The following is a 19205-nucleotide window of genomic DNA, read 5'->3' on the forward strand; positions in this document are numbered from 1 at the left end:
ACTTCCTACCATATAGGCAGCACTTTTGAGCTAGGCCTCTCCTATCTGGAGATCTTTCTTTGCTTCTCAGTGGGAAATGAACAATGGAGACGCTTTGTTTTAGTAACTCCTCGAATGTTTCTTACATCTTAAAACAATTATTTTACCCCTGTTGCTAAGTTTCATTGATTAAAAAGGGCATGTCTGGGATTTAGGTGTAAGTTTAGGTTTAGATTTGAAGGACTTCGACAGGCGTGTGTTAGAAAGCTAGATTAGTGAGGTCAGGATTGAAGGTTATTAAACCAGAGTTCCTAGGAATAGAGTTCTTTCTACAGAACGGAAAAAAAAAAAAGTGGAAAAACTTGCCCTGTTCTTTTCTGTTGAACATTGCTGTGATCACATGTTACTGTCGCGCACTGATTAGCAGCAAAATCACAAACTTTGAGGTGTTTTAAGCAATACACAAAACAAGAAGCCCCTGCTCCTGCAGTATGAAACCCCCATGAGCCTGAAAAACAGCAGTGTGTATCCAACTCTGTATTGATGCTGTGGCTAATTTTCCATGAAATACATTGCTGTGCACAGAGACAAATCCAGTTTTCCTGCAGTCCTTTTGTGCCTTTTGGTCCGATGAATAGATAGGTTTTAATCTAATCTGAAAGCTCCTAATGCAACAGGATTTGTATTGCGTTTTTGTGACTCTCTTGGGCGCTAGGACAAGTGCACCAGAATCCCAGTAGAAACTCAGAACACCAGAACTTTTTATAGATGGTTAGAGAGGGTTAGATCTTTGCCTCAGAGGAAATTAAAGTCAAGCTGTTTGTGCTGGGGAAGCAGGAGTCTGGCACTAACAGCATGAGCTGGAAAATCAAGTGTGGGGAATTGAAAAGCAAGAAACATACGCAAGCACCAGTACTTGCCCTGCTGTGCTGCTGGTGTAGGGTGCAGCTGTGGTAATGAAGAGCACTGTTGCAGGGCCCATTGCATTCCCCTCAGCAGTTCTTTCAGCAGCAGTGAGGACAAATTCTAGCAGAGCATGTCAGCAGCATCAGTGGCCTCTGAAGCATCTTCGTGGGAACGGTGGTAATGAACAGCCCTGTAAATGTGCATTATTTTCAGTGTCACAGGTAATCACACGGTCTCAAATGTCTGTAATACTTTTCAGGAAAGAGCAGCCTAGTTTGCCAACAACAGGAAGCAAGCCCCAAATTGCCTTTGTCCAACTTCCAGCATTTTGAAACTGCAAACTTGCTATCTGTTTGCCAGTCTGTGCTCATCTCAGCAGTCCTGAGACAGTAGCCTTGTCTTGGAGGGTAAACTGAGTCAGTGTTTCAGTAAGGGTGAAAGTGATAGGATTAGCTTAACGTATTAAAAGAGCTTTGTCAAAATGTAAGTTAACAGGGTTTCAAGCACATCCAGCTAATTCATTGAAGTTAACATGATTGGAAGGCGTATATTGTCTTAGCTGTCCCTGTGGGAAAACTTTCTCCAGTTTTCCCTGTAGTCTTATCGTAGAAAATAGTATTTTTTATTTACAGAACATGTGTGTCATCTGGCAGTGGTGAAGCAGGCTGCAATTCCAGGATGTCTGAAAGGAAAGATTGGAAGGCACCATGTTAGGCATGGTTTTGTTCCATTGCGTTGTTACCCGTTTCCACATTTGCCCTGGAAGTCCAAGAGTAACTCAATCTTGTTGAGAGACACAGGGACATACTTCATCCAAGCTCCACATTAAACAGGGCAGACACAGAAATTAACGGTCGATGTGCTCAAAGCCAAAACTAATTTATAGACTTTGGAAATTATTTCCTGCCTGCTGGATTTATAAGCAAAAGCTAGTGGTGCTGGGGAAAGCAGCTGAGGATAGTCAATCTTGATCCTGATTAGAAAGTATTTGGTGTGTAAAAAAAACAAGTTACACAGTATTGTGTGGGCCCCAGGCAGCCCCAGATTATGACATTCTGCTGTTCAGAATTGCAGGTTTGGTGACAGCAGAGCTTGGATTACAAGGTGACATTCAGACTGTGCATAGGGCAGATGCAGTGCCAAGACCAGAATTCAGCAATATGAGGTTCTTATAAGATGCCTTCCACCACAGACTGATGGAAGCGTTATCCGTTCAGCTGCTTGCGGAAGAGTCCCACTGTCTTTGCTCAGCTCCAAATCTGTCTAGATCGACCCTTGGGTCTATGAAATGATGCCATTAGAAATGGAGATTCTTGCTGTAGCGCTTTATGGGGTGGCCCTTCTTAAAAAGGGAAGACATTTCTATCTGCACCAATGGACTTGAGAAGATGTGTGCTCTGAAACACTGTATGATGCCAGAAAGAATGAGGGAGACACACAGTTTCTCCAGTGTACGTAACATGTAGAGGGAGCATGGACTCCAGACCTCTCAGGGGTTTTCTACTAGTAACTGAGTAATTTCCTCTGTGCTCTCCCCACTCTGGAAGGGATTTCTGGACCTGTTTGTCTTGGCTGCTGCTCTGGTTTCCATTAGTGAAAGCTCCGTTTCCTAAATGCCAAGGTCACCCAGAAGAAAACCCAGCAACACCGACAGCAGCAGCTCCCATTTCAGAACAGGTGTGGAGAGGGAACTCCCTCTTGCCCTGAAGATTTCATTGAGCAATAATTTCCACATCAAGTGTATTTCCTGTCCTACACTTTTGCTCCCAGGACTGGCTAAGCCTGTTTTTAACCCAGGGTTTCAAGATGTTCCGGTTTTTTCCTCCTGCCCTGATTGTTTGCTTGATTTCATCATCTGCCTGGTTCAGGTTATGCATCTAAAGGAAGCACGCGAGCTAGCTGCACCATGTGGAGGAAGCAAATGCTCCCATGTGAAAATACCTTCAGCATGTGAGAAAGAAATTCAGATTTTTTTTTATCAATTAAATTAATCCCTGAAGCTTGAGGAATACATTTGCATGTGATTGCTGCCTGCTGTAAGTCATGAGCACCAGAGTGATGCTGTGGAATCAGTGATCTGTTTAGAACACAGACCTAGAAGCTACACATTGGATAGGGAGGCATCACCAGTGTGTCAGTCAGCCTGAAGGATCTCTGAGGACAAAGATGGCCTATTGGCAGATAAGGTGAATGCCACTGTGGCCAGGTCAGTGTGCAGGTACCTTGGGAATTATGCTTACAGACTTCTATAGTTGAGACAGGCTATTCAGTTGCAGTTGTCCTAACAGTAAATTACAGTTCACTTTCAATTGATACTTCATGTAATCTCTTTACTTGGTTCAGATGTTACATAACCACAGCGATACAAAGAACATCAGCTCCTATTTCAAAACAGATGTGGAGAAGGAAAACCTCCAGAGGTGTTTCTGAAGAGATAATTTCCATGTCAAGAACACTTCCTAACCCAGCTTTGTGCTCCCGCAGTTGGCCTGAGCCAGTTTTGTCAAAATAGTGATTAGCTTATTTAGTCTGCTCACTGTAGTCCCTTATCTTGGTCTTCTGGTTTGTTCTCCTGTGCTCGCCATAGAAGGGAAAATGTGTGTTTTGGCTTGCCTCGAGTTTATAGTTTGGTTTCCCAAGGAAACAAGTATAATGCAATTGTGTTTGTGTGTGCATATGTGTGAAAGACTTTAGAGCCCATTGGCTGATTTGAACCACATTTTACAGCAGAGTGGCAATCTTGAAGATGTTTTATTTATCCAGGTTACATGAACATAAATTATCAGGTCGAAGAGACAAAGCTCGCTCTGACCCTGTATAGTTAAAAGGTTAAGTGCAAATCCAATCCTTATCAGACTCACACTGTTAATCACCTGCTTAGGAATTTATTCTGCCTGTGGTGAGTGGGACACGTTGTCATGTTAGGAGAGTGCCACTATAGGTAGAAGTGACTTCAGAGCATGCTTTTTCTTATCTGTAAAATGCAGAATGTGCCGTGCTGGTTCCCCAAGCTGTACAGAATTGAATAACATCTTTCCCAGATGAGCTACTCAAAAAGCTGATAATCTTAGGGAGGGCTGAGCACCATTCCAGACTGTGCAGCCCCTGCAGACAGCCTGTCAAGTAACACTGATGTACAATAAAGCAGCCACGGTAGAAGACATAAGTTTTTTTCTTATAGAATGGATAACAAGGAAATGCTGCTTTGTACCTGAGCAAAACCAAACTGGGACCCATGAGTTCCTGCTGGCAATGGATAACCCTGCTGCTTGGTGGCAACACAACTACAGCCACTGGACAAAGCAGAAAGTCCATCTGTGGACTTGTACCGGGTGGATGGGTTTATAAGCAGGCTTGCCTGGAGTTTGTGGGATTTGAAGTATTTCTTATCGCTGTCTCTGTGCTTCCTGTACTTTACACAGTATCTCCTGTGTTTGAGAGGGCCTCTTCTGTTGGAGGGTGGAGTAGAAAGTTGCAGGATGGGCAGAGGGTGGTTTTTGATCTTCCCTTGATCATTAACCCAGTACTTCAAGCCCTGCTTAGAAAATACATTTTGAGGAGGGAGCTGTGGTAAGCAAGGCGGTAACACTTTCCTTCGCTGAAGAAAGAAGAGGCTGGCAAAGAAGCAAATATTGATTGAAATGTTGGGAGTTTGATTCCTTCCTGGTCACAGAGAAAGGAGCTGTGAAGAACTTTGCTGCTTAGCCTCTTTCAGAGTGAGAACCTAACTAGATGCTGTTCAAGGGCTGTCACTTTCACCATCTGGAAACCATACCAGTACCAGCATACATACCCTGTCTGCGCTACGCTTTGTGCTGCCAGTTTGTCTTCCAGATTGGAAGCAGGAGCCTTTTGATACCTACTCCACAGTACTGTACAGAATGTAGATGCATTGCCCCTAATATTGGGTAGCTCTGAGGGCAGGGAGCCAAGGGTATTCCGTGCTTTGGACAGTGACTTGTTAATGCTATGTTCACGCATTATTTCTGCATCAGTAAGTTCCCATTTCTCCCCGCAGAGAAGCAAGAAACAACATGGTCTTCTCATTCAGCTAACAGCCTGACTTGGTTGTACAAAAAGGGCAATCAGCTGATTCCTTAAAAAGGCTTATTCTCATGTCAGATTCACAGCCATCCTATTCTGTGATGAAGTCTCATTACAATCAGGACGGTAATACATTATTGTATTGCTCTTATTAGAGCAATCTGTCCTGATTCACAGCATGGCAAGCTATATTCTCACCCTGCAATTGACAGGCATTCTGGTATGTTCTCAGATCCAGGAGAGAGTGATTCATAGAGCTAAGCTACTTGGGACAAGAACAAGTTTGCATCAGGTCACTCTGAAAGTAACCTTTTGGCCGTGTAGTAAGTAATGAGAGCATCCTGCCATTAGGAACATGATACTTATCATTTCTCCCTTGTTTAAGCTATTAGACTGTGTAGTTGTTTAGTTCCAGACTGTCCTTACTTATTTGTTTAGTTGTGTTTCTGTAACTTGAGTTCACGCACAAAGGCCACATTGTGCAACACAAAAACAACTCTTTGGAGACAATGGGCTGGGACAGTGCTGTCAGATGTCAAAGCTGGTTATTGCATTGTCTCTTTATTCTTCAAAATGTTTATTGTTCTGTGGCTTTATTTTGCAGGTGGTAACTTTTGATGCGGGAGGAGTGAGTGGTCACGCTAACCACATTTCTCTTTACACTGCTTTAAGGTACAGTGTTCTGTGTGCTTCGTTGGATGCCTCACTGTAGTGTTACAGAGTGAATGTGGTGTTTGTGTGTAAGTAGTTAATTACTAGCTAGAGCCAAGAGCAGTATTAACTTTGCTCATACCTGAGTGCTGGGCCATGGGACGTGATGCTGTTTGGAGGATCTCCCACAGCGTTGTTAATGACCCACAGCATCCTTTATTACTCCACCTGCTGATGCTTTGCTAGTCTTCCTTTCACTGAGGCCTCTTTTGCTCTTCCCCTTCCTGACCTCAGAGCAACAGCACATTCTTATTCCTAGTGCTGTGTAGTGGATGCACTTCCACTAAAATGTGCCATGGATCACTGCTTTTCTGGTTTGAGGTGGGTATGTGAATAGATGCTTGAGCTGGTGGTAGCTGGATTTTGGAGAGGCCTGCCCCATTGTTCCAGAGGATGTTGCTGTCCTGTCTGATTATCTGAATTTACTATTCTGGGCAAAGGACATTGCTCTTTCACTAAAACTGTCCCTATTTACTGGTCTTCCTAAGTCAGTTCATTGCTTTATCACTTTATTCATTAAATTCTGAAAGCCTTTTTCTCTGTGCTGTGATGCAGGAAGGATGCTAGACAAAAACCACCCAAATTTTTCCTGGCAAGGCAGCTAACCATATTTTATTTTAACCCTGCTGATTCAGGCTTCATTGTGTCCTAGAGTGATTTCCCTCAGAGCTGCCCCTGCTTTTTTCCCAGGTATGAGAAGAACTCTTTGCAAGTTTATCTTGTATTTTTAGCATCCGTTTGTTTTCTGAATAATCTGTGTAATTCCAATGACTCTGGATCTCCAACATCATAGTCATCTGCCTTTCTTGCTTGCTTGAAGAAAGCTACAGAGCCACATACCCCATACTGGGACCTACTGTGCTCCTCTGGGAAGATGCTGAGAATCTTTGATCCTATCTGATGGCTGGAACTCAGTGTTAGAGGAGATCATGGCTTTTCCCAACATCTTCTGAAATATCCTAACAGAAAGAAGGGAAGTGAAGTTAAAGCAAACAATGCATTTGTTTGGACTAAGTGGTGAGATGCTTTCCAGCACAGTGTTGCTTGAGGGGTGAGCGAAGGACAGAGGTTGGTGACTGATGGTTATGCATTGGCATGGAGGGAGCAGAGAGCTTCCAGCTGCCTGGATCCTCAGTGTTTGCTCAGTCAGTTGCCATAGGGCCTGCAAACAGAAAGAGAGGACAGACTGTTAGATGTCCCCCTGCGTCCTGAAGAGATATGGGGAAAACAAGCTAGCAGCAGAATCAACTATTATCCCAGCTCTGCTTTTATGTCACTTTGTGCCTGTGCAGAAATCACTTTCTTACCTTTATCCTGTAGGTTTCCTGTGTATGGACTAGGGCTGTTAGCCTTTTTGTTGTCTCAGTGTCTTACTGAGAAGTATTCTTTATCTTCAAGCCCCTTGAGCTCAGATCTTTGCATTAGTCCTGAGCTGATGAGGTAGTCTTGTGCTTGTATCAGCATATATAAGCAGCTCTCATTAATTAAGGACTGGTTTGCATCTCATCTCTTTTCTGGTCCTGAATCAGCAGAAATAAGTATGGCAACTCAGTCGTCTGCATGTGGCAGGAGTGATGCTGTGGTCACTGAAAGGTTAATTTTTATTTTTAGTGTCTTGCTCGCTCTCATTATTTTTCAGTTTGTGTCATGGAGGAAGTAGAGCGTGACTGTATCACTCCTGATTTTCAGTGCCCTGGTGAGTTCTTATATACAGGCTAGTGCAGGCAGCACCGGGAGCATATGCTGGGGCTTTTCACATACTCCCTGCTAGCAGGGCTTTGCAGAGCAGAGGTTGCTGCCCCCAGGGCCTGAGTGCTACGTGGCAGCAAAAAAGACAAGTGAACTCTCTCATCTAGGTATCACGTGCAATGTATTTATTAGCCATCTTTAAACAAGGTCTGCAGAACTCTGCCACCGCTATGACAGCAAGTGGAAAGGTGAAGCAGAAGGCTGGTGCAGTGACACTCAGCTCTTTTGGATGCTTCCAGTCTGTGGGAGACTGACCTTATGCCCACTAAGAGGTTGCCTGCTGCAAGAGCAGAGGTACAACAAGCCGTGTGATCCATCTCACAGCTCCTTGCTTCAGGAGATAGAAATTACTAAACAGCTGCAAGAAGCACAACAGTTCAGGAAACGGTCAGAGCTGAGTGGATTCTCAGCATTATCTGCTAAGAATGTAAATAACCTAATAACCCTTCTAGGGTCTGGGACAGAATTTATGTTTGGAAGAGCGGGAACTACTTAGAAGCAATGTTCCTTCTGCTTGCACCAAACATCCTTGTGACACCTTGCAAGGAGTCTAGATGCTGTTACGTGCCTAACCTTCAGATCTGTGAAATGCCAAGGTTTGAGGGTGGATTTCTTCTTTTGCAAGGGAAAAATACTAAGAAAAAAGAAAACCACACAAAAATAGGGTGGGGGAGGAACAAATTGCTATTTGATTTTGGTCTCCCCTGGGAGTATTTCAGTTCTGCCTTCCAGATTGGGAGGGGAAAAAAAAAAAAAAACAGCATCAAAAAACATCAGAAGCAACAACAAAACAAAAAAACAACACTATAGCAAAGAAGAGGGAATTGAACACAATTCTCCGTAGCTCTGTTTCTTTCCCTGTGGCCTTGATTTGGCAACATGATTCTCTTTTATCCTCAAAGTAGGAGCTGTCCCTGTGGCCAAGAGAGACTGGACCCTGTACCCACACTCGCAAGGGTGAACAGGTCTCAAGTGACATCAGGGTCACTTAATTCCCTTTCTCAGTATTTCGTCAGTCACTAAGGCACTACAATAATAACGATGGTAAACAGTACGTGACAGGAATATTTGAGTACCTCTCTTTCCTGCACTTTGAAATGACAGTGTTTGCACTGAGATCACATGTAATATCAAGGAGTTTTAGTTTCGCATGAGTCATCTTGCATTTTGATTTTATACAAGCCTTCTTGCCTAGCAAATGGAGGGCTGTTGATTTTATTTGCTTGCTTAAGGTGGGGAGGAATGGCCACTGTGAGGGGGAGGAAGGACTGTAACACTTGTTTTCTTCAGTGAGCAATCAAATCTATTTCATCTTAGCTAGAACAGAAAAGAATAGTCCTCTGCTTAGGGCAGAGCAAACTGAGTGGAAAATAGGAGCTACTATATTTAACCGTGCATTATGTTGTTATAGCAACTGCATCCATAAAACTTATATCAATGATGCCATATAAAAAGCTATATCAAAGAATCATTAGCTGAGCTTATTCTGATCAGTTCAATTTAGAAAAACACCTCTCAGTCTTGCAGGATGTTTCTTAACATCTATCGGCTCAGTGGTAGGTTGTAAATGAGACTGTGATATCACTGCAGAAGTGATATTTGGGAGCTTAATGCTTTATCTCTCTTGAGTTGATTGTGATGCAGCTTGAGTTCCACCAGTGCCTTTTTGCACTTACATGTCACAGCTTGACTTCTGAGTGCCCCGTTTATGAATGCCATGGTACGTAGCACTGTGCGGATGGGTTGCACCAGGGTTTCCTGAAGGAAGAGGACTGATTAAATACCAGTTTCAAGGAAGTATATCAAAACAATGAACAGTGCCTTGTCCAGCCAAATCCCACATATTCAGTGGGTACCATTTCCAAAAGCCACCGACTGGATTACATCTCTACGAAGCACAGTTGTGCTTGTTTTGAATTCCCAAGTTCAGGTCTTTAAGAACATGTTGAGCAGGAAGCAAGCTGTTTCTGTGATAATTAGCTTGATGATAGCGTATGGGTCCTCATCTACCATTTTTATTGCAGGTCTTTTTACAGTGCAGGGCTAGAATGGGACTCTGATCCCTCGCTCCTTTTGAGCGGCTGTATCCCACACATCTCAAATGAGTGGCTTCTCATCTGTGTTTTCAAAGCAAACAGCAGTCTTGTATTTCCCTTGCCTTCTCCCAGAAAATCATTTTTCCAAACCAGCTATTATTTGTTCCACCTAGGGAAAGGATTTTTTGTGTCACTGATGTGTATGTTTGGGATTCCTTAGGCCCTGACAGTTGTAGGGTTCCTGCAAAATAAAGAAGAGGATTGAAGAAATAACACGTTCCAGTATCTTACGTTTCAGTCTGTCCTTTCACAGTCCAGCTCACTTCTGGTGTTTTGTTTTAATGGTCTTAGATGTCCTAAGTGATGGGGGAATTTGTGAATGGTGGCTCTGGTTGGACCCAGACTCCATCTATAAGGTCAGGAAAGAAATGTCCTCTGTTTTTTATCCTCTGAGTTTGTTTTTTCCCTTCAGATGACTGCTTCATGCCTGGCATACATCATTTTGCTATCTAGCTGGGTAGTTCCTCCTAGATTTCATCTCATTCCTTTGTCCCTGCTCCCTCCTTCCTTAATTTGACTAAGCTCATTCACCCCGGTGCCCTTCCATGGTACTGTGAGAGCCATTAGGATAAGGTTGCACACAGGGCACTGTATTGTTGGTAGTCAGCAGGGATTCCCCTCCGCCAAGAAGTGTTTTTTTTTTTTTTTTGCTGAAGAAACAGCCTCAAGGAATGTCCTTCCCATCGTCACTAGACTGCTAGCAGCATGACTGGAGCAGTGACACTGCACATTCTTCTCCCAGACAGTGCAGGGACCAAAGCACAGAGCCAAAGAGAAGCTCTGTCAACTGGAAAATCTCTGAATCGCCACTTTTTTTCTTCCTGACTGATGGAACCATCTTTTACCACTGCAATACACATGAGTACAGAGTGCCTGAATAGTGTTTGAAAAGCTGCATGTTGTTATGTGGTGTATTTCAGGGTGCATGGAAAGGCAGCCAGAAAGTCCAGTTAGGGAGGGAGGAGGCGTTCCAGATAGTAAACATTCAACATCTGGCAAGTATATCCCTCTAATGTCTCGGTGATTCCTAGGAGACTGACTGTTCTTCCTCTTTCACATCTGTTTCATCAGATTAATTGGGCAGATTAGAGGTTGGGATCCTAAAGGAAGCCCCAACGTATCTTTAAGACATCCATTCTTTTGCCATGCTCTTGAAAACTGTGTTTCCCCAGGGCTCTACAGCATCCAGCATAGCACAGTGAAGGGTTTTGCCTTTGGCACAGGAGACTGATTGGAGAGTGAAGTCATTGATTTCAGTGAACAATTTCTCACTGAAGAGAACATCACCAAAGCTGTGATCCACCCACCTGAGCATTGGTCCTGCTTAACCCAGGGGAGTTCTGTGTTTCCCGAGACAGAGATCCCAGCTCCGCCTTGACTTATTCCTTCTTGCCTTCACAGGCCTGTATCAGGGGTCTGTGCTTCTTTAGAGCTAGCCCACTTGCTTTGCTGACAGCTTTCATTGAAGTTGACTGAGTAAAGGTAGGGAATTTAGGAACTGACTCAGTTCAGCAGTTTGCAGAATGGGGTTTGTTGGCCATTTCAGTCTTTCTGCTGGGCAGATGCAAGTGATAGCTACAAATAGGAGTAGCTTTCAAAGCTGCTGGTCCTTGAGGAATGGTCCTTGCAGTGCAGAAATGGCAGATGCCATCACAAGTCTCGCAGTCTTTTGGAGTTCTTCTTTACAGAGGGTTGCACTTTCTTTCAAATGTGGATCTGAAACCAATGGCAGGTTTAATAAAGGGAGTGCAGTGAGAGGTGCCTTGAAATCAGCTGGCCTTTGGGATTTGGTGGGTGGATGGGAATGAGCTCTATATTTATATTTAAAAAGGAAAAGAATTTATAAAAGGTCTCTCTGGAAGAAAAACATAAAAATGCTCCTAAAAAGAGCCTGTTTTTGTTTGACTTGTTGAGATTTTATGCCAAACTCTTTCATTACACCCAAACCACAGCAAATCTGATCTATAAAACAACATTCCCAAAATGGCAACGACAGACAGCTGCAACCTCTCCCCTACTTGGAAGTGTCCCACAGAGAAAGCTTCAGCAGGGTGGAGATGGGAGCAGGAATATTGATTTGGGAGAGGACTGGCTAGTTTTATGAACGTGTTGCTTTCTCTCTCTCTCTCTCTTCCTCTCCTTTCTCTCCGTAACCACAGTTCATTGCCATCTCTAGCCTGAGAAATACAAATGAGCAAGGCTGCAATTCCTCTGCACCTGGGTGGAGCCCATTCCGAGAGCTCTGCATAGGGCTGAACCATTTGGCTCAGGACAAAAAGGATAAGGAAAGGATCTGAGTTTCTCTGTGCCTGTCCTTCCAGATCAGCATCAGGTCTCTCTGTCTGCAGTGTTGAAGATCTTTCATTAACCAAAATACGTCGTTTGTGCATCTCTGAACCTTTACACAAATGTAAGCTCTTTAATTTTCTGCTGGATCAGACTTTCCTTCCGTGTTGAAGATGCCCTCTGCTCCTGCTGAAACTTTTCCATGTGGACTGGATCTCTCCTCATTCTGTTTCTAGCGGCCAAAGATGGTGATTATTAGTTCACTCTTGGAGCAGCTCTTCACAACCTTTACTTGCTGTCAGTTAGTGCACTGAGGGTCTCAATACAACACCAGCACACCCAGAACAGGCACTAGCACTTGGGATAGGTAGCCAAATTTCACAACCCCACACCGCTTTTTCTCTTCAAGTTTATTTTAAAATGTTCCCACCCTGCTAGCTTTACCGAGTGCTGAATCACCACTTTGGGTGGCCAGATTCTAGCTGGAGGGGAAGAAACTTCTGGCAAGAGAGTAGAGCATACGTTAATGGAGATATTTAAACCTTTCCCTTGCCTCTGAAAAATTGCTGGTAGTGTTTGCAGAGCAACATTGACAATCTTGGTCTGTACAGTAGGACTTGAGTAGTGGGGTATAAGGGGGCTAAGTCAGTATTAGAAGGCCGCTATTTAGTAGAGAATGGTATTGCTTGTTGATCTTTGGCTCTGGAGGAGAGTATGGGTGAGAGAATCTATTTAAGGCATATGTCTTCTGATTGCTGTTTGAGTTCTGCCATGACCTGCATTTCTGGCTTGGCTTTTGCTTTGAATTGCTTTGGCTATTCATATCTCAGTGCTTCCTATTTTGTCTACTCCTGTGTAGATAATCCTTTTCCTTGAACTTAACCAATAGCCAGAGATAATCCTAGTTTGAAAGTGACTGGAGAAACATAACAGTTTACATATAATGTATGTTTTATCCTGGCTGATTTACACATGAACTGTCATTGTCCTTCGTTAAATACACCACTATAAGATGATAACAATCTTTTTAAATATTACACAGGGTTAAATAACTTTCCTTTTTTTAATTTCCTTTCTCTTTTTGGTAAATGTTCCATTGTTTGGATATTTTTTTTCTTATGGAAGAGCAAGCCTGGGTGTGGGACAGCTCTGAGTGCCACCTGCTGGAGACCTGCTTCTTCCCATCCTTGTGATGGGCCAAATCTGGAGGTGATGCAAATGGTGATGTGAGCATAGGTGTTCTGTAACCATGGTCATTCTATAGCCAGAGTAGAAAAAAAAACTGTCCCCTCGTTCTTTTCCAAGGGACTTGTTTTTGCCACAGAAATTTCCCAGGTAAAAGTCATGAAAGGATCAAAGTCTTACTGAAGCAACAAGTTGGAGCAAATTCTTGGATGTCCCAGTGCAGTTAGAAAGAAGGAAGCTGGTCCCCAGGTAGGAGCTGTCAGCTGTGTTCCTGGTCAGCAGACAGAGACCTGTTAGAGCAAATGCTATCAGAGACAAACAGCCTTTGGCAGTCTCCTGCAGTTTGCCTTAGTGCAGGAGAGGTTTGAGAGTGAATTGAATTTATGGAGCTTATTTGTGCTGTGTCCCCAGCAGCCAGCAATAGAAAAGAAATGGCAGATTAACGTGGGGATTGAGGCTTACTATTGCCTGACGTACTCAGCCAGCATCTGCTCCTTAACTTCCTTTTAAGATCAACTGTTGTAAATGCGTATGTGTATTAAGAGAGAGAGGTTAATACGGAGTCCATATCTATAACATCAAGATTTGAGTAACTTCATTATTGTTTACCTACACGTATCTCTTCATTCACAGGTACCTGCATTCAGAGCGGAAGTTACCTGAAGGTATGTCACACAAAACACCCATGACTCTGCAAACATTAGGCAATCTTTCACATGCGTGTTCTGTCCAGGGCTTCATCTGCCTCGCTCACCTCTATTTGAAATGCAGATGAAACCCACAACTGAACTCCTTCTTCCTCTTTTATCCCCCTGCAGCCTTTCACCAGCTAAGGCTCCTCTGCAGTCATTTTCCTGTCTGGTTTGGGGAGCTTATGCCTTTCCTGTCCTTTGGGGTTGTCTTGTGTCAGTGGTTGACTCAGTGTCTGCTCTATGATTCTTGCGGTCTTGCTTGAATATAAGTCCAAAATCAGTTTTATTCCCTGATAGTAGCACATTGCAGACCAAGATCTAGTGGAGAGAGCTGGGGCCAAGATGGCAAAATGCCCTGTAACTGAGCTCTCGCTATAGTCTCTTCAGTTCTGCCGTCTAAGAAAAAAGGGTGTTAATGCCAACTTCTTTCCTAGGAGCTTTGAGATCCAGCAAAGAGCTGTGTATGTGCTGCATGCAGTACAGAGAAAGAACAAGGAACTTGCAGTGGTAGATGTTGCTGCTAGATGTCAGGTATTATCTAGACTGAACCAGCTTCGTGCTCGGTTCATGCTGGTTTGTTAGATATAGTGTGGTCCTGAATAGGCTGGATGGGCTGTGCCTCAAATTGGTTCAGGTTTGAAACAGACCCACACGTAGATAGCATTTCCATTTCTCTAGCAGCATCATGAAACTCCAGAAGCTGTATGAAAGCCTTGCTGCTCTGATTACATCACATCTGACATGACCTACAAATGCCAAAGGAACGGGGAGCTCCCATGCTGCTGCTTACGCTAAGCCTTTCCAAATATAGTTCCAGTCTCATTGAAATTCCTGGTATTTATAATTTGATCTGGCAGGCGTGCAGGGCTGTGCATCAGAGGGGCTTAAAGAAACAAGAGTGATGCTGGGATTGAGGCTGTCTGGATAGAGCTGAAAGGCATGTTCAGGCCATGGAAATGTCCTGCTCTGCTGTTGGTAAGAGGGAAGTATTTGCGGGTGAGCCCGTGTAAGCTCATGTGATCAGGGAATCCAGAGAAAATCTCTCTGCAAATGCAAAAGCCAGCTAAGCCTTGCATTGCCTCACTGCTATGCAAATGAGCACCCTAAATATCCTTCTTTGCTTTCTAATACCCTTAGCCAGCATAAAGACAACAGGCTTTTTATAATCTATAATCAAGTTGTCCAGGCCAGGCGCAAGCACGTAGGCTTGTTTCAAGAAGCCAAGACAGCTGCTGGTTTGAATCCACCCCTACTGGCAGCCCTGTCCAGCTTTAACCACCACTCTTTCAAAAGAATTGGTGTGCTAACGTCTGTCAGGAGCAGTGCAAGCCCTTAGCATGCATAGATCTGCTAATAATCTCATTCTAGGCATACTTGCTGCATAAGCAATTTGGAAGTAGAAAGCCAAGCCAAACAGGCTTCAGGCTTCATGCGCTTCTATTCTAGGCCTAATCCACTAGCTATATTGATCTTGCCCTTTCTGCCAACCTAGAGAGGTTGTATTACACTGTTAATCCTGTCCTGCCCAGGTCACAGGCACAACAGGCTCTGAAGAGCTTCACCTGCTGGTGTCACAGGAGTAGACTCATCAATGGCAGCGCTTCTCTTACCCCGCTTGGCACGGAGCAGTCTGTTTCTCTCAACCCTTTTCCATCTCTCACCGAACTGTACATTCCTTCCCTGCTTCACTTCATCTCACGTTCCCATGCAGAGCAGCCCTCGCTGTCAGCATGTGGAGATCCTTGTCGTATCGCTGACACAGAAGGCTCTTACAGTGCCCTTCATTTTGTGAAGCTTGAATGCCCGCAGCTTTGCCTGATCTGACCAATGTGGGCCCAGGAGGCCTGACTGATGAATACTAAATATTGAATTTGGTTGCAACTGGTGACCTTACTGCTGAGGTTTGGGGAACAGCAGGAACACAACCTGCAGGCTTTGCTGCTGCAAGGAAGAGGGCTGGCACCTTCTAGAGCTAAAAAGAGCACAGATTTGCTACTTGGAAACAAGAAATGTCTTTAGTGCGAGTAAAAGCTGTCAGGGCACTTCTGCATGGAGCAGCAACACACTTGTTACTGCAGAGCATCCTTCGTGACAGCAGGCTGAAACCTTATGGCAGCTAAACAGCAACTGTTCAGTCTGTGACGTGTCAGGGAGGACCGTGAGCAGCCGGGCCATCAGGAGGTGACACAGGCCACCCGGTCACCCAGCTGCCTGCGTTCCCGCACGTCCCAGGGACACACTGCAGGGAGCTTGGCACTGCTGTCGGTACTCCCAGACAGGATGGCACAGCTGCAGCTCTGCGGGGACCTTGTGAGGTTGAGTGGCTGAGGCCGCAGCGACGTGGCACAGCAGTGACACGGTTCCGACCTCAGGGCCACCAGCGCAGTAGGGGCCCGCAGTGACCCGGCTGGGCTCCGCGTTCGCAGCTGCCTCGAGCCGCCATCTGCCGGCAGCTGCAGGAGGACTTTGCTCCCTTCTTTTGAAGGAGAGAGGGAAGAAAGGGGCTGAGAGGTAAGGAAGTGTGTTGGAGGGAGCTGGTCAGGGCTGCCATGTGCTGCCATTGAGGGCTTCGGCTGGATTAAAGCAAGACTCATTGCAGCAAAGTGAGCGTCTCTGAAACAATCCATTATGCTGCCTTTATAGCAGTTCAGCGTTGTTCTCTGTCTCCTTTGGATAATTTCACTGTTTGAGATCACCCTGAAGAAAATCTCATTGGAAATCTAATGGCGTATCTGACCGCGTGTGTACACAGCAACTTTGGCCTTTCCTGTTGGACTTCAGTTCAGTATCTGAAGTGTGGAGCATGATCACGGTAGGTTCTGAGCCCTAAGAAATCCCAAAGCAGCTCTTCTGAGAGCTACAAGCTCTTACTGGGACCATCAGTAGCTCAGAGCTTATCAGTGAAGACAATTTAGCCGTAGCTTAAAAATAATAAAAGTTAAAAAGTAATTAACCTTTGAGTTCAGAGTTCTCTTTAAAATTGAAAAAAAAAAAAATCCACATCGGTATAATCTTTATACACTCCATCTGCTTCATCACAAATATCTGAGCAATGAATTCTAGAGCTCTGATGAAGTGTAGCTGCCACCCTGAGTTAATACTTGATACTGCCCTTCCTCAATCTTGTAAATATTTTTTTTTCTGTAACTAAGAATTGGAGTGGAAAGAGGAAATCTTGTTTCTGTTGGTGAACCAGAGACAGCAATTTTAAATTTCCATTATATCAGGCATGTCCAACCTGCAGCCTGCTTACCAGGGAGTAGTAGCTCTCCCTACACAGCCATGCCTTACTCATGGCACTGTTTTTTGGCAGTACATATATTTGTGTACAACTGTTCTCAAGGACAAAGCACAGGAAGAGCAAAATTTCATCAAAAATCTGATGAGTGTCATGAGAGCTCACTGGGAATTGCAGCCTCTGCTGTCGAACAAGGCTGATGCGTTTGTTTCACAAAGACAAGGTTGCATATCCCACTTGTTTCACAGTTTTGTTGCTCTTCTTTGTATGTTTTAATTAAAAAACGCTAAAAAATAGTTTTGTGACTTATATGCATTGACTGTATTATATATTTTATAAGAACTGCTCTGAAAGTACTGCCTCCTATTTTATGACGTTGGCCCATAACTTCAGAGGTGGATGTTGGTGAGATAGCAGTAGAGGCTGAAGGTTCCCACCAGTATTCCCCTACATGCTGTTGCTGTGTGACAGATGACAGCAGAGCAGCAGTCTGAGAGAATGGTGTCTGACATGGAAGTATATATGAAGCAAAGGTGTGCCACTGAGTTCCTCCGTGTGGAAAAAATGGCACCTGTTGGCATTCACTGACACTTACTGAATGCTTGTAGAGACCAAACAGTGGATTTGAGCATGGTGAGGTGGTGGCTGGTGCATTTCAGCAGAGGTGACAGTAACAGTGAGTTGTTTCTGCTGGTGCAGATTGTTACGTGCGTGGCACGCAGGCTCTTGTTCATCACTGGTGAAAATGCAGAGCTAACAGTGGGGATGGTGTTGAAAAAGAGTGTTTTGTAATTGAGAATTTGCTCTACTGAACGGTGTTATTGTGCTGTTCATATCAGTTGTAGTTTCCACGGAAATAATTAGGAGGCATTACTTTCAGAGCACCCTTTGTAGATGTTGCCCTAGTAGTTCCTCTTCACTCAGTGTGGTGCAGGCAAGCCAAAAGGTTGGACACTCCTGCATTATATCATACAGTGCTTGTGTTCAGAGAGCTGTCTTGTGTTTTTTCCTTTGAGCCTAAATATGTTGGGTGATTTAAATTATAAACAGAAAATCCCTCTGGTATTCAGAACTATATTTGCCTTCTGCAGACCACAAATTGTACAGGAACTATTGCAAATGGCCATAGATAAAATCCCGGCAGAAGCGTGGGTAAAAATTGTTCCTCTTTTGTGCAGAAAGTAACAGTACAGGGGAATCTGCAAAGACCTGCTGAGCCTGGAGAGATGGGTACCTCACCACAGTTCTATTCTTCTGAAATATTTATCCTCTTTCTCTGTCTAGGGTGCCGTGTGCTTGTCCTCGAATCGGTGAATCTCCTGCGGAAGTACATCTCCGTCCTGGATGTGCCCCTTTCCTGCCTCCTGCCCAGAGATGCACTCTTCGTACTCACAGAGGAGGAGACTGAGCAAGCCAGGGTGAGATGCTTTGTATTTGCTTAACCTGGTTGAATAACTCATCGTTGTGAAGGCTCGCGTCATCCTCGCAGAGAACTTCACGGATAATTATATACGTAGATTAGAAATGTCGCTAGTGAACAATCTTCAGACATTTGTGAAACATGAATGGACAAATTGCTTCATGTGCTGTGTGGATAGTAGGAGAGGGCTGAGCAGATCTACAGCTCAGAGATCTTCTGTAGTCATAGTGTACTGAAGTTGACAGTGTTCTGAGCGTGTGAGTGACCTGTCTCAAAATGGTACAACTGCATGCCAGGAACTGTGTCCTTGGACCAAAGCTCTGACTAAAGATGGAGACAACTTGTGGTCCAAAGCTCTGAACAAGTTGCCTTCTATACTGTGTATTTTTAAAAATTATTTTGTTGTATGAGATCTCATGAATTCAGTCTGCAGTTCCCTGTATGATAAGCTCCTGTTCCACAGCATGTAAGCATTTGCCCAGCATCCAGTCCTGTTAGTCCAGATGACATACACAGAACTTTCCTAGTTTAGAGGCTACTAAAAGGTCATGTTATGTATGGAAATTGCTCTGATAAAGGTGGCATTGCTCTCTTGTTTTTTGTTTCTGAAATCTGACTGTTTCAAGCCGGCACACTGCAGACAGATTAAGTTTAGTTTCAGCTGGCAGCGTACGATCGGAAGCAGCGTGCTGTGTGTTTTCAGATGCACACCTATCACGTTTCTGCTTCCCCAACATGTGAACACCCAGGCGTGAGATCATGCAGGGAGGAGCATTTATGTTACAAAGAAGCTGTCACAGCACCCATGTGCAGCTGGTAACATCCTTTCTAGCAGGACCTCTCAGCAAGAGGCAGCACAATGCCAGCCACATAGGGGCACAGCTCTCTCCCTGCCCTTT

At 44.3% G+C, this 19205-nt stretch overlaps 1 protein-coding gene across 1 annotated transcript in view; it reads left to right on the forward strand.

Annotated features, from left to right (window-relative positions):
- Positions 1-19205, forward strand: part of PIGL (phosphatidylinositol glycan anchor biosynthesis class L) — a 65987-nt gene that overhangs the window by 37342 nt on the left and 9440 nt on the right. The window contains exons 4-6 of the mRNA XM_021415537.1: positions 5534-5601; positions 13590-13621; positions 18171-18304. Of these exons, the coding sequence (XP_021271212.1) occupies positions 5534-5601; positions 13590-13621; positions 18171-18304 (234 nt within the window). The remainder of the gene's footprint in view (positions 1-5533; positions 5602-13589; positions 13622-18170; positions 18305-19205) is intronic.

Source organism: Numida meleagris, chromosome 18, assembly GCF_002078875.1.
Source record: "Numida meleagris isolate 19003 breed g44 Domestic line chromosome 18, NumMel1.0, whole genome shotgun sequence".
In the NCBI taxonomy this organism is placed as follows: Eukaryota; Metazoa; Chordata; class Aves; order Galliformes; family Numididae; genus Numida; species Numida meleagris.